This window comes from Chelonoidis abingdonii, chromosome 5 (genome assembly GCF_003597395.2).
Source record: "Chelonoidis abingdonii isolate Lonesome George chromosome 5, CheloAbing_2.0, whole genome shotgun sequence".
In the NCBI taxonomy this organism is placed as follows: domain Eukaryota; kingdom Metazoa; phylum Chordata; order Testudines; family Testudinidae; genus Chelonoidis; species Chelonoidis abingdonii.
The window spans coordinates 32,336,187-32,350,903 of record NC_133773.1 but is presented as its reverse complement, the minus strand read 5'-3'; the positions used below and the strand labels follow the sequence as shown (position 1 = coordinate 32,350,903).

General features: G+C 36.8%; 1 protein-coding gene across 1 annotated transcript in view; it reads right to left on the bottom strand.

The window, feature by feature from the left end:
• The window catches only part of PAPSS1 (3'-phosphoadenosine 5'-phosphosulfate synthase 1), an 82,425-nt gene that overhangs the window by 27,017 nt on the left and 40,691 nt on the right, over positions 1–14,717 (bottom strand). The window contains exons 6-7 of the mRNA XM_075066546.1: positions 5,865–6,039; positions 902–1,107 (exon numbers count right to left, since the gene is read on the bottom strand). Of these exons, the coding sequence (XP_074922647.1) occupies positions 902–1,107; positions 5,865–6,039 (381 nt within the window). The remainder of the gene's footprint in view (positions 1–901; positions 1,108–5,864; positions 6,040–14,717) is intronic.

The following is a 14,717-nucleotide window of genomic DNA, read 5'->3' as shown; positions in this document are numbered from 1 at the left end:
GCTAAATATGCAATATTCCAGATATAGTCATACTCCCGCAAGAATGTCCAACGGCGCTATGTTATTAAAAAAGCTAAAGTAAAGTAGGGCAGTGTGCAGTTTTCAAATTTGTGTAAGTATTAGTTGTATAGATTTTTTTAAACAGATCAATAACTTTTCCTTTAAGACAAACTCACAGTTAGTCTGAGTTTTTTAAAAAATAAGCTGGTTTTCAGTCATTAGCATGCCAACAAGACTATTCAAAAAAATCTCCATTAGGGATAACCCAGGTAATCGTTAACACAGTATCCACACAGAGCTTACAAACCCTAACACACAGGCATGTGTGTTACAAACCTTACACAGCTTACAAACCTTAAAACACAGTCATGAAGACTACTCAATGATCAGAACATGCATTGTGGTAGGCAGAGGGCAAGGAAACAGGAAAAATAATTATCGCTATGGGAGGGGAGACAATGTTTCAATACTTTCAAACCATCCACTATATATTCAGAAAGTATAGTAGATACACTCCATATGCACCATGTTCATCTGCTGCTTGAGTAGTTTTGATGACCCATCTGGGCCCACCTTGAATAGAAGGTTGCATTTCCTAAGTGTACCCAAGGAGAAAGCTCTCTTCTCTGATCTATTGCCGATTCTATGTCACATTCTATACGTTTCACATGCAGGTCGTCCATTGATGTTAGAATGCCACACTAACAAGTGAAGAGTATGCAAAAGAGATCAGCTGCATCAAACAGAAAAAGTTGTACTTTTGTCTAAAATGTAAACAGAAGAGCAAAGAATTTTGGGTCAAGGTAAACAGTTCCTGGTGTCAATTCTACTCCACTTGCAACTATAACCCTACAAACAGGATAGCCTTAATTAAAGCTAGATAACACAGCTTTCAAACAACCTTGATATAGGGATGTTCCTTGCATATTGTTCCCCACTGTCTGGCGCAGCGTTCCTCTTTCCTGTGTTCATAAAACTCTGGGTTACGAAGAATGGCCACACGACGCCCCTCATACACCAATGCAAGAGCTGTACATCCATCCAGTCTCTCTTTATCTTCCTGGCTAGCTGTCAGCACTATAGGTACGGACAGGTTAATCACTCCTCCTGTAGGATAAAGAATACACACTTAACAAATGGTTACCAAAAGGCATATACAAACCCAATCTTCTCTTTCTAACAAGTTATAATACAGGCTACACATTCCATGACACACGGTTCAAGTAATTACACTTAACTGGTGCTAAACGGGCAAATTTTAGAATAAAAAACTTGAGATTGTGCTCCTCTATGAGATACAAGGTTGCTACAAAGTAATCTAGGCACCAAGTCTTAGAGAAAGAACCAGCATGTTTAAAAATTGGTTGTGACACAATCAACATGTGCACTAATAAAAACGGTACCAAAACCTTCTAATCTACACAAACAGAACTGTCTGTCAAAAGATTGACGCTAGACACAAATACTTGGAGTCTAAAGATAGTCCATGTTATATGGTTGCTGGAAGAGTCTCACATACTAGGATATATGGTTCCAGAACTGACATTCAGAGAGTAAAAGGTGGCTCTTTGCTTCTTGTTCAATGTTGCCTTTTAAATCAGAAGATCATCTAAAAATCACTTTGGCACAAATCTGCATTTTAACCTCTGGTTTCCACTAACATTTTTGTTTGTTGTACGTCAGATGCTTGGGAAAGTTCAATGTGATGGAAGGTGGTCAAAAACATCAAAACACCTAGTGTACATTATTCAATTAATTCAAAAGTTAAGTTTTACTACTATAATATTTAGAGAACCAACATATGGGTTCAAGTAGTTCAGTCAGAAAATGTGTTTCAAAACAGATTAACAACTGAGTTGGTCAGACATTTAGCATATGTTTGTTTAGTTGCAATCTTATCAACTGTCAACTTCCCACAAAACTAGCCCACAGCATGACAATTCTAAAGCTACATGTGCTCTTAATTTTTAAAGATTTACTTCATTACAACATGCTGGAAGTCTTATTTTTCTTAACAACAATAAGGGAGTTAGGTTATGAGAGACTAGTGGACTAGGTTATTGTAAATTAACTGCAAAAGCTTGAAGTCTTAATGGTCACATTTACCATAAGAATGAGAAACTCTGAAGTGTGAGTGTACTCGCAGTGCCAGCGCTGGGAGAGAGCTCTCCCAGTACTGCAGGTACTCCACCTCCTCATGGGGATTAGCTTGTTTACACTGGTGCTTTACAGCACTGTATCTTGCAGCGCTCAGGGGGGTGTTTTTTTCACACCCCTGAGTGAGAAAGTTGCAGCGCTGTAAAGCGCCTATGTAGCCATGGCCTCAGTATCCAGATTCTTTGTTTTCCAAAGCAATTGAAGGATAAAGCAGCACTTATCAAGCACTTAGTTGTACTGAAGAAAAACATTTAGTGTTGCAAAGTGTCAAACTTTTTATCAGCCAGAGTCTACTTGCCCACCACTAAGGTTTCATTGAAGAAAAAAAAAAAAAGTTACATAATTAATATTTCACTTGACAGTCAAATTGCTAACCCTGGTTTACTACAGTTTTGTAAAATTGCATTAATAAATGCATACAAACACCCTGGAAGTTAAGTAGCCTTATGACATAGGTGAGAAAATTAAGGCAGAGTTGGTGTTCAACTAGACACCTCTTAAAAAAGGACCTGATTTTAGACACCCACCCATTGGAAAAAATAAGGCCCCAGTCAGATCCTCAAAAACTGAGGCACCCAGATCATGGGTCATTTCTGAAAATTTAAACTGATTTTTGCACTTTTCCCTATTTTTCAAACGACAATGTAAAAATAATCATCAGCCCGACAAAAAAACTTGTAACATAATTAACACAGTTACTTTGATGTTAAACTTATCAACCTAAGAGTCTCACATGCAGTTCACTTTGTGCATTGGAATGCACTTTGAGCAGAATCAGTTTCACTCCATAGTTTCGGCCCTTCACTCAGCAATGGGAGAGAGAATTTTTTTAATTGGAAGTTGTGAGTGTAAAAACCACAAATGTGGCAGAGGGGACTCAGGCATGTGCAGTATATGGGGAAAAAAATATTTCCCCCACCTCCTTGTTTTTTAAGAGTCCCTTTAAAGACAGCTGATTTCAGGTTGCATGAACTTTATTAAAACCTCAGGTGTGCAAGTATGGAGAATGAGGGAGATATCTGTATTGTGTTGACTAGAATATATACCTCGGTTAACCTGCTTGATATTATTCAGTCTGATTACACAGAATTAAATCAAAGGAGCTGTTAACAATAGCAAACAGAAAGTGAAATAACAATAGAAACACCACCACTTGGCTAAACAACTTCAAGGAAGTTAAGATAACAGTGGCTAAGCCATTAATTGGAAAGATGTTGCTTCCAGGCACCAGCTAAGTTACAAAGCAGTTTTGCCAAAGCCAGAGCCTAGAGATCAAAATGAACATCAGTTAAAAAACCCTCCCTAGAGAAGGAAGAATGGGGAGGAGTGGGAAGCAGCAGAAGAGATGAAGTGGGAGAGACAGAGGGCTTGGCTACATTGGCACTTTACAGCGCTGCAACTTTCATGCTCAGGGGTGTGAAAAAACACCCCCCTAAGCGCTGCAAGATGCAGTGCTGTAAAGTGTCAGTGTAATCAGGGCAGCGCTGCACGTTATACCCGTAAAGGATGTGGTTTACAAGCAGTGCTGGGAGAGCTCTCTCCCAGCGCTGCGGCTCTGACTACACTCACACTTCAAAGCGCTGCTGCAACAGCGCTCCCACAGCGCTGCCGGGGCAGCGCTTTGAAATTTCTAATGTAGCCACGCCCAGAGAAAAAGAATGCAGTGTGTCTCTTCCAGCCTGGAAGTCAGGGTACCTAGGCTGAATGAATCTTCCCAGAACTTTCAAGGAAAGGACAAAGTTTAGGTAAGATTCAGATATGTAGGTGTTTTGTTGTTTTAACTCACATCTCTGAATGTTATGTATCTTTAGGTGAATAAATTATGCTTCCCAGACAGAAGTTTCATGCAGGTGTTCAACACAATTGGGGCCTGTCATATTAATATTGTTCAGGACCAGTGCGGGCTGCAACCCTGAGATCTAGTGTAGCAGTGATTGAACCATGGGGTTCCACCTAGAGAGGTGAAGGCAGCATAGCCTGTTGCCTGGGGTGTATACTCAAGAGGAACTGTAAAGGGGTCTAAAGCACAATTTACTCTATAACTGTGACAGCAAGTCTAGGGCTGCAAACTAAAGCCGCAAAGGAAAAAATTGGGGGCTATGTACTTTGAAACTGCATTGTGCTGAAGCAAACTTTATTCGCACAAAGAATGGGGAAAACAGGGGAATGCATTTTGTTATTTGTTCAAAATAATTTTAGCTTGTAATTAACTGGTAATACACATAGAAAAACACGTAAGGAACAGAACAGGTGAACAGAAGAAGTGATTTGGGACAAAAGCATGTTTCAAAATGAATACCACCAAACTAACACTACCAAATGGCTGCTATCACCTCCTTAGGCACCACATTTCCTCTACCTTCAATCTGAAAATTGAAGTTTCTTTTCTACCTCACTGAAGGACCTGCCTTCAAATGGCCATCTGTGAAACGACATGCCTCTGAAATGTTGAAAAATCTGTGATCAAAGGATAGATTGTAGGTGTACTGACAGGGGTGCAGCTGTTTCTACCCCTCACCCCAACATCTTTCTTCTCACATGTTCCCTACAGTACTACTCTCTCCATGTGTCTGACCTAAATAAGAATCAAAGGAAGAAACAGAGGTAATACTGAAAGCTGTTGCATTTACAGATACAACCACCAAAACAATAGAATTGCAAGGCAGCTATGCACAGACAGAGATACATTCTGTTTCAAAAACAGTAACCAGATATTTTTCCAAAGAATCTTAAAATACTCGACCCATTTTAAAACTCTTTTCACTAAACTTTTTATCTGCATTTATAGTTCCACTACAAAAGGATGTCTATTTTGTTAAACAACAGTACATTCAGTCATGTATAAGATGCTGAAGTCTCTATATGAATGAGCTTTACAGGGCAGAGAGACAAAGAAATTGAATGGTCTGAAAAGAGAAGTCTCAGAGGGTGGTGCAAATGAAGAGTATGAAATAATGATGGCATTTTATTATACAGGTTAGCATTTGAGAGATTTGTAAAAGAAATAAGGGGATTTAAAGAGGTACTGTATGAAGAGAGAATAGGTATCTGGAACATTGGGATAAGACAGGAGTAACAAGTGTTGGAGGCAGCATGGCAGACAAAGAATAGCAGCAGGAAATGGTGAGACGGGAGTCATTTCTGTAGCAAAGCAAAGCTGTAAGAGGCAAAAGCAAAATCAGACAGGGCTGGAATCAAGCAGAGCTTCAAAGAGGACCAGAAGGGGCATGAACCTTCTTCTTGGTTTTGTCTGCCATGGCTCCAAGCCTCAGCAGAGAATCATTTTGCACTCCCTTCACTCCATCACAGCCACTGAACATGTCTTTAGACAATCTTGGTCTAGAGTTACTAACAGTTATTTACCAGTAATCCTCAATGCCGAAAATTAACAAGACTGGAGAAGGACAAAGTTTTTCAAAAGTGAATAGGAAAGTTTGAAAAACATATATATTGCTGAAGATAATTATTAATTGTGGAAGGATTACCATTTATAAAACGAATCCAGTCACAAGAAGGCAGGAGCTAAAAGCAAGATATTATTTCATATTAAGTTTAAACATTTGCAAGTTCTGATTCTCTGTCCTCAGGAGAGGATACACACATCTAATGCAGTTCTCTCCCATGACAAATTAATGTGCCACAAAAAAGCTACAGAGCTGGGTACTTCAATTTGTTTTAAAAGGTATTTTTAAACTGAAATGCCTTACCATCCAGAAGACAGTCAAAATGAAGGCACTGCAAGTATTCTCTCTCTCTCATAAAGCCATTAAGTGGTGTTGCCCAACCCTCTGCCAGTACTTGTACCCATTGCATATCCACCTGGTAAAGAGACAGACACACACATGCTAACACCAGTGAACTCCATGCACTGAGCCAAGTAACCTTTGAGAATTTTTTTCAGAATACAGATATATCCTCCATACTAAAACTAATGTGTGTGTAAGTACAGCTTGGCTTTTACCAGAGAGCATTAATCATCAGTAGCATAGAGCTCAAAGTCTCTTCATTCAGAAAAAAAAGGCTTTTTCCTCCTCACAATTTATAAATATGAGCTACTTTTCATATTTCCAGCATATCATTAGCTGAATTTCCCATGCTATGCTAGAAATAAATGAATTGCAGTTTACAGGGAATTTCCTCCCTTAACACTTAGTAAAGGCCACACAGTGAGATGTATCACAATCGTTTTATTATTTCTATATATACATAAATGAGACTGAGTCAAGAGCTTTTCACAACGAAGAGCTTGCTGAGCTTGTACAGGTCCATTGTGCAAGAGCGTATGTAATACAAGTACATGACTGATATTTACTACTTTGTTTACCTCATGTTGAGACAATTAAGATGCAGATTTCTCCCCCAGCTTGTGCTGTATACTTGTTTGGTACTTAGTAACAAAAAAAAAAAAAAATAGGAGGAGGGAATTATTTTTCTAGATAGATCTATTTCTTACCAATAGAGAGGAAGCAATTTACAATAAGAGACTAAGGTAGCTTGATACTAGTGACCAATAAGCTACTTTAATTCAGAAAAGCAACAGATTACTTCACAGAAGGCAGCAGAGCAAGGAATCTAGTAAACTACAGTGAGGGGAAGCGTTAAAATCCACAGGTGTGGAAAAAATGACTGGAAATCTTAAGACATCCTTCCAAAACAGATTGAGATCTTGATCCCACAAAGCACCTAAAGTTAAGCATATGCTTAAGCACTAGTGACCTCATTAAAAAGTTAATAGGAAAACTCATATGCTTATAGTTAAGTCTGTGTTTAAGTGCTTTGCTGGCTCATGGCCCGATTCCTCTGAAAAAAGAATACAAGGAACAAAAACCAGCCAGTCTGTGTTTTCAAAAGAATAGCTCAAATCTGAACTGGAAGAGCAGTAAATTAATCAAATAAGAACAGAGTAGGTTAAGGCATCCAGCAGGGAAGCCAAGAGGAGTGAAAAAGCAGCATGAGGTCATGATAGCCAAAGGCATAAAAGAAAAATAAGTGACAGGAAAAAATAATCTAACTCCGTTAATAAAAAGAAAAGGATGAAATTACTAAGAGTCACCTTCTATAATGTCAAGAATCAGAGGGGTAGCCATGTTAGTTTGGATCTGTAAAAGCAGCAAAGAATCCTGTGGCACCTTATAGACTAACAGACGTTTTGGAGCATGAGCTTTCATGGGTGAATACCCACTTACATCTGAGAAGTTGTGATTCACCCACGAAAGCTCAGATGCTCCAACGTCTGTAGTCATAAGGTGCCAACAGATTCTTGCTGCTCTATAGTAACCTGTTTTAAGAAAAAATAAAAAGCCTGGACATTTGTAAAATAATAAGACCTTATACAAAAAGCTACTCAATAAAAGGCAGGCAGGAGACTGCTGTGCTCAGGGAAACTAGAAAACAAATATATCATCAGACCATCTGACTCATTGTGTAAATAGAGATGTTAAGGGGGAATTAACCTAAAATTTATTTAAATCAACAAATTAGTTGTGAGGTCATTGGAGACTCAAAGATACTGAAAGAACAGAAAAGCAAATGTTAGCTATCTTTAAAAAGTACAGTTTGAACTAGTTTAGGTACTATGCAAACCGCCGAATACAGATTAGGCTCGGCTTCAGCTCAGAATCAAATCACGATAACAGACAATACCATTATTCCTCTACCTTATTTATTCAGAGTAGCAAGTCCTGCATCACTTGGCTAATTGAGCCTTGTTTTCTGCACATACTACCTTTTTCACCTCTCATAAGAGGCATCCCACGGTACATATGTCCTACCATAAAAAAAAAAAAAAAAAAAAAAGAAGAAATCATAATTCAGTACTCACTCAAAATGCTTTTCAGCTGCTGAACATATGGTCAAGGTAATATTTTATTGTTGCAGAATCTCTCTACTGAGCAGTATACATCTTAAATCATTTTTATTCAGTTGAAAACCAAATGTATTCTAAAATTTTGATATATTGCTAGCTAAGTTGTTGGCTAGAAGTATTAATTTTTCCAGAGGTGAAGTGCCCTGATAAGAAACCTTTTTCTGAACTCTTATAATTAAATAGTAACTATTTATCACTGAACTGAATACAATTTTTCATTAGTACTGTATTTGTCATTTACCAAATTAGCTAGTGTCAGGGCATATAATATTTTTTTTTAAACTTTATTTACTTATGCAGAAAGAGAACATTCATTTTGGAATTTAAGCAATTAATTGCACAGGAGACTTTAGCAAGCTTAACAAAGCAGGTGCAAAGTATGCTTCTTAAGCAAATTTGATTACTGGCACAAATTTAAATATTAAATGTAAATACTGGGATAATACAAGTGCACCAATCCAAACACTAACATGAGTAGTTTCACGCAAGAAGTTTTACTGAGTTTAATGGAAACAAACACTCTATGCATAAAGTTACACATGTAAATAAGTGTTTGTAGGATCAGATTTGAAGTAAAGTCTTGACAAGAGAAAACTGCACAGATGAAGAAATTTCAAGCTTCCTCTTCTGTTTCTTGGTATACTATTGTCATCCTCAGTGTGTCTCTAGCCCTTAACCTCTCAAGTTCAAGATGTATGACATGGGAGTCAGATAGCAACAATAAAAGTATTATGATAGACTTCTGCTATAACCCAAAATCCAAATCTACATCATTTAAAGTCTAAAATAAAAATTAAATGTCTATTCCATGTCTGTCTATTTTAAAAACGTATACTGTATTGTATAACAGATTCCATGAGATGTACAGGACACACACAAGTGTCCATTCACCATCTTAGAGAAGAATGATAAATATTTGAAGCAGGGGAAAGGAGGAATACCATATAATTTCACCAGAAAATTAATTCTTCTCCAGTGATGGCTAGTTTCAGAATCCAACCAAGTGTTCCACCCGTATTAGTAACTAAAGTCAGTGAAACATTTGTCAGTCAGCTACTGTAATTTTTAGATTATGATGTTCGTTTTTGCAAACATTTTAATTGTGCTTTGTTTTTGATGCAGGAAAAAGAAAACTGGTCCAGACACCATTAAAATAAATCATTTGCAAAAGCATAACATGAATATAAATCTATTCCTAAATTCTTCCATTTCCTGCAACTAATATACAGATTGGTGCTTCTGCAATTCACTGAAAGTTTGTTCTCAGTGTTGCAAAAAGGAATGTTTTCTGCAACTGGCATCATTTGAGTAGAGAGCATGACAGATAATGGGTATCATTTGCAGAAATCAAGGTGGGAAGTGATAAAGCACCTGTAGTTGGGGGGGGGGGGAGAGGACTCGCTGGCCAATTATTAGACAAGTAACTAATAAATCTCCATAGACAAGAGTGAAAAAAATGCCATCTCTTAGAACTAGTTTATGTGAAAAGAAAGCTCCAACAAATGTACATGGCACAAAAGCAGTTGGTTTGATTAGTTGTTCATTAAGATTTGCACAATACATTCCACTGCAGGAAAGAAGGAAAAATGAGCATTCTACTCCTCCACAAACAACACAGCAGACTCATGGCTATGAGAGCTATTTTGCACAGTAAACCATCTTCTCAACCCAGACTGCACAACCTATACACCAGACTCAAGCATCAACTGATGTGAAGAGCAGTCTGCATACTTTGCTGACAAGGTCAACTGAATATATATGGGGCTACCTGAGAAAGAAGATTTCAGCACTGACCAGATATTATCCATTCCACTGCACCTGATTGAGTTTGGCCCCATCACACATGCCAAAGCTCAAGAAGTCCTAAAAAATACTCTAAGATACTGTCTCCACATTCCACTGAAGGTACACAGCCACCATTCATCAATGTGGTAGAAAGCCTCAGGATACTTTCTGACCCCTCAGTAAGCTTGAATGAAGAGGAAACATCAGTTTCTAAAAAATGTCGTCTTTCACCTCCAGCTCACTAGGAAACTTCATCCCTTCTGCCCGGGTCACATAATCTGGTCACAAGGGTCCATGAATTTGTCACATCTAGGCTAGATTACAGCTGAATGTGAAGCCTATGCACAAACTTTAGATTTTCGAGAAAGCATCTGCTAACCTTCCCCATGGCTTAGGCCACTGTGAGCATATCAGGCCCATGATCAAATCTCTCACCTGGCATTCAGTCATCTTCTGATGGTCAGCAATATAAAATGCTGAGGTATATAAGATTCAAAAGGCATATGTTGACATTAGAAATACTGTGTTATCTTCCACTTTCACATAAAGAACCATTTTAGACAATCTTGCTAAACCAGGAGTCATTGACTAACCCAGGAACATAGCAGTAGTGATCTATGCTTCCAGGCAAAACTGAAGGAGGGTTCTCAAAGAGCTCTACATAGTTATTCAATTTGAGAGCGATACTGGCAAGCAGAACCCAAGAGACCATCATCTAGACCTTCTCATAAGAATGCTGCGAGCCAAGCAACAGGGAGGATTCTAGAGGTAAAAGCTGCAGAGATGCATAGTCCACTAGGAAAAGAGCAAAAAGTGTATCATTAATAATATTTAGGCTGTCAGTATGTTCCCTTAAGTATTTCGGGAAGAATTCAATTTATTTATCCCTAACACAAAGAAAATACAATTTCTAGACAGTTCCAGTTGAGCAAGATAGTACCTAAGAAATTTCCAGGATCTATCTGCTTATCTTTACAGTTTCTAAACAAGATTAGAAGTGATGATAATTTCTTCATGGGAACAGTCTAGCAGTTATTCTGTTACAAGCCTGATGTGTTTGTACACATGAAAAAAATTAAATATTACATTTTTTATTTTTAAGAAAAATCTTAACTCCACAGTGCAGCTTTTCAAAATCCGTACATTTTTCTACCATAAAGATTTTAGTAAAAATATTTTTTTAAAAGTTGATCTACTACAGAGGCAGAATGCAAAACAAAAATGAAGATATTCAATTTTAATAATTATGAATATGAGAAAATACAGAATCAATTACATTCATAATTAATGGAAAAAGTTACATAAGATCCGTCTAAGAATATGTCAGTGATATGTATCTATTATTGCTGCCAGATCTCTCATTTTTAAAAATAAAATTTTGCAATGTTTATTTGGTCACCTTTCATACATCTTAATGCTTAGCCTCTGTTTTTATTTTAACTTCCATCACATGGCTATGAGAAAATTTATAGCTTCAACTAGTGATAGAATCAAACCATTGCTCCCTCCCCTCCACCAAAAAAAAATAAATAAAAAATAAATAAAAAAAATCAAGAAACAAAAGAAAAAAAGCACAACTTTAAGTTTGCTCCATAAGCATCAAAGAGAGGTGAAGGACTCTTTTCCTTAAATGTAAAAGCATTTTAGTATATTGTTAATAAAACATTGTGCTCTCACATAACATTATGACATTCCCCCCCCCCCCATTTTCTGCACCAAATTTCCCTTTGAAAGTTAAACTTACAGATTTTAATTGACATAAAATATGACTATCTGAACTGTATAATGTGTATATTACACATACACTCCCCCATCCAAGGAGGTGAACACTACTCAATGATATATTTGACAGCACGTTAAAATTCGTTTGTGAAACCTGTTTTTTATGGGCAGTGTAAAACTCACTTTGGAACCTTAAACCATTTCACAAAGAGACAGACATTTAAATAACTTATAGCATTAGTAAATCTAGTGTTCCTGGTAGATATAAAAACAGTATTTAAAACATCACTTTAGATTAAAAACAGCAGCAAGAAGAATCCATATGTCTTCAAACTATACGAAATTTCAGTAAAAAGACTATGCTAGCAGGCCATCTAGTGACCACTTTAGGTTGATGAAGTTGCACTGAACATCCCTCAATGCTTATAAGCATTTCTCTTTTTTTTTTGGTACATTTATATAATTATATGCCAATTACATGCAAAATCAATACAAAAATAAAAACTAGGCATTTCAAGAGAATACATATTGTATTTAAAAAGCTATTAAGCACATCGGATAGTAGCCGAAAATACACACTATTAGAGGAAGGAACAGTCAGTTTTCAGCTAATTTACACTAATTGATAGTCACTTGTAACACCATTTATTCAACTAACATGGAGTTAAGCCCAGAAAAAACAGAAATTAAAAATGAAGTAGAACAGACACTTGCTGTACTGCAATCATCATTAAAGTTTTGATACTTTCAGCTTAGAATACCATTTGCTGCAGTAGTCCAAGTACAGTCTCAGACTGTCAAGATCTTAATGGTGACCACTGTATATTCATATTAGTCACAAGTATTTTACAGTATTAAAAAGACATCAGTGTTCATTGGGAATTTTAAATGTCTTGGTGGCCAACGGGTAGCAAACTGGGTACATGACACTGATGATATTTTCTGCTTTAAATAGCCTTGGTGAAAACAAGTGCACTTAGAGCCCGCTCCAATTATGGATCAACATTTTAAATACACTGTGCTTTCATGTGAAAATAATGTTTAGACTTACAGTAAATATATTTTAGGCCAAAGCTGCAAACATAGTTAAAACCACAATACATGCATATGTATGTATATTTTATGCATGCACAAATGGTTTTAAAGATGTAATTATTTGTTTAAATACACTCTGGGTTCAAATCAGGCACCTATGTTTTCAAAGTTACCCCAAAGTCTGTAAAACAAAGCAACTTAAGAGGAAGCAGGGCAGAGGGGAAGTTTCACTCCTATACCTTTTCTTTATTAGCAAAATCAGTCCTCCCCGATCCTTGTTTCTAGAAGTTATAGACAACATGACATACATTGAGAGAATGTAGCATTGGATAAAATAGAAACCACAGCAGAACCTCATTAGTGACTGGGAGATTCAGTGCAAGTTTGTAAATCAGCAAATTAACTAACTCAAACCAATGATACCTGTATTTTATTCATTTGATCAACTACAGGTTTGTTTTATTTTTATACCACATAGCATACGCCATCAACACACAGTAGTATATTTGGTAAAGATAAAGAAAACTTATGCAACTTAAATACCATATGTGCTGTTCAATTCTGCAAAGAGATATGGGAAGACATCCACTTTGTGTGTTGACTATATGGTGTAAAGATTAGTGAAGTTTAATGTATATAGAAATTCTTCATCATACTTAATATTACGAGCACTTTTTATGATGATGCAGGCTTTTCTCTGCCCACATTGGTGTGGAACATAGTTACAATGTGTTGTGTGTTCAAATCTTCAATTTAGAAGTATAAAAATAATCATATATTTTAGGAATTAGATAGAAGTCTCTTTAAACCAATTCACCGGTGTTTTTCCACTCATTTGTGTCAAAATACAGCTGTCATTCTTATGATGCAAAACAATGTATTTCATTATGACCATTGTGTTAAGTCATTCTCTCCCCCTCTTACTACTGAAATTGACTGCCAATCTTATTCTTACACACTTACAAATCTCCTCAAGGTAACAACAACAATGAACTTTTCTCCATTAGCTTATTCTTTTGATATCCCAAAATATGCAGTGCTGGCACACACCGAAGATTTAGAAAAAAGCTGCTCAGTAGATTTCTTCCTATGCATTACATTTTATCCAGTAAGTCCTTCCCACACCGTAAGAAATCTATAACTCAGTTAAGTTACCTTATACTCAGCATTTTTTCTTATGACTTCAAAGATGTCCTACCCAATCATCCTCTGTGACAGATAGTTAGCTAAGAAAAGGTCTAAAGGATTCAATGGGGGACTGCCTAGGAATACAATTGGCTACCGGGGACATTTGGGGGAGAGTACGAGACAGGAAAGAAGGTTTTACATAAAATAATTATTCAAAATTTACTAAAAAATGGGTATAATCAATTGTGTGTCAAATGCATTCTATTGCTTCCCTAACTTATATTAAAATGATGAAAATGCAGGGGATTCAAGATTATATATGCATGCTTTATGTTGATATAGAAAATATTAGGCTCCTATGCTTGAAATGGCCTAAGTTTCTCAATAAAAGAATATTGAAAGATGTGTGTGGGCCTGTAATAATTCAATTTTATGACACAGGGGGACCTCCAGAGTGTCCTTTACTCTTATTTTTGAATATCAAGGTATAGACATTAGATCACTAGCTCCAGAACATTCTGTGCTTCATATAACAGATTCTATTTCTGTTCCATTAAACAGACAGGTACAAATCAAAAATATAGCACAGATAATACAGAATTTCTGTATATGTTTATGCATATTTACAACTGTGTATTTTCCAGGAGCCATGTGAGAAACAGAGAGCCTTATCCTTCAGTTCCAGCAAAGTACTCCTACAGACCTCACTAAGGGCTTTCTGCACATAAGGACTGGCTTTCAGGTTCCTATTTTCTTTCTAAAGAAAGCCCTCCTGGGCAATGCCCACTCATGACAATGTAATATCTTGTATTGAACCAACTTGTGTTGGTGGAAGATACACGCTTTCAAGCTGCAAAAAGCTCCTCTTCAGTAGGTCTAATAAAAGATATTGCCTCACCTACCTTGTCTATCTCTTATCCTAGGACTAACATGATTATAACAAAGTTGCAAACAACTATGTTTCACTGGTTTAACACATACTAGCCAGTAAATTTTGCACCAGCCAGTAGAATAAGTTCTATTT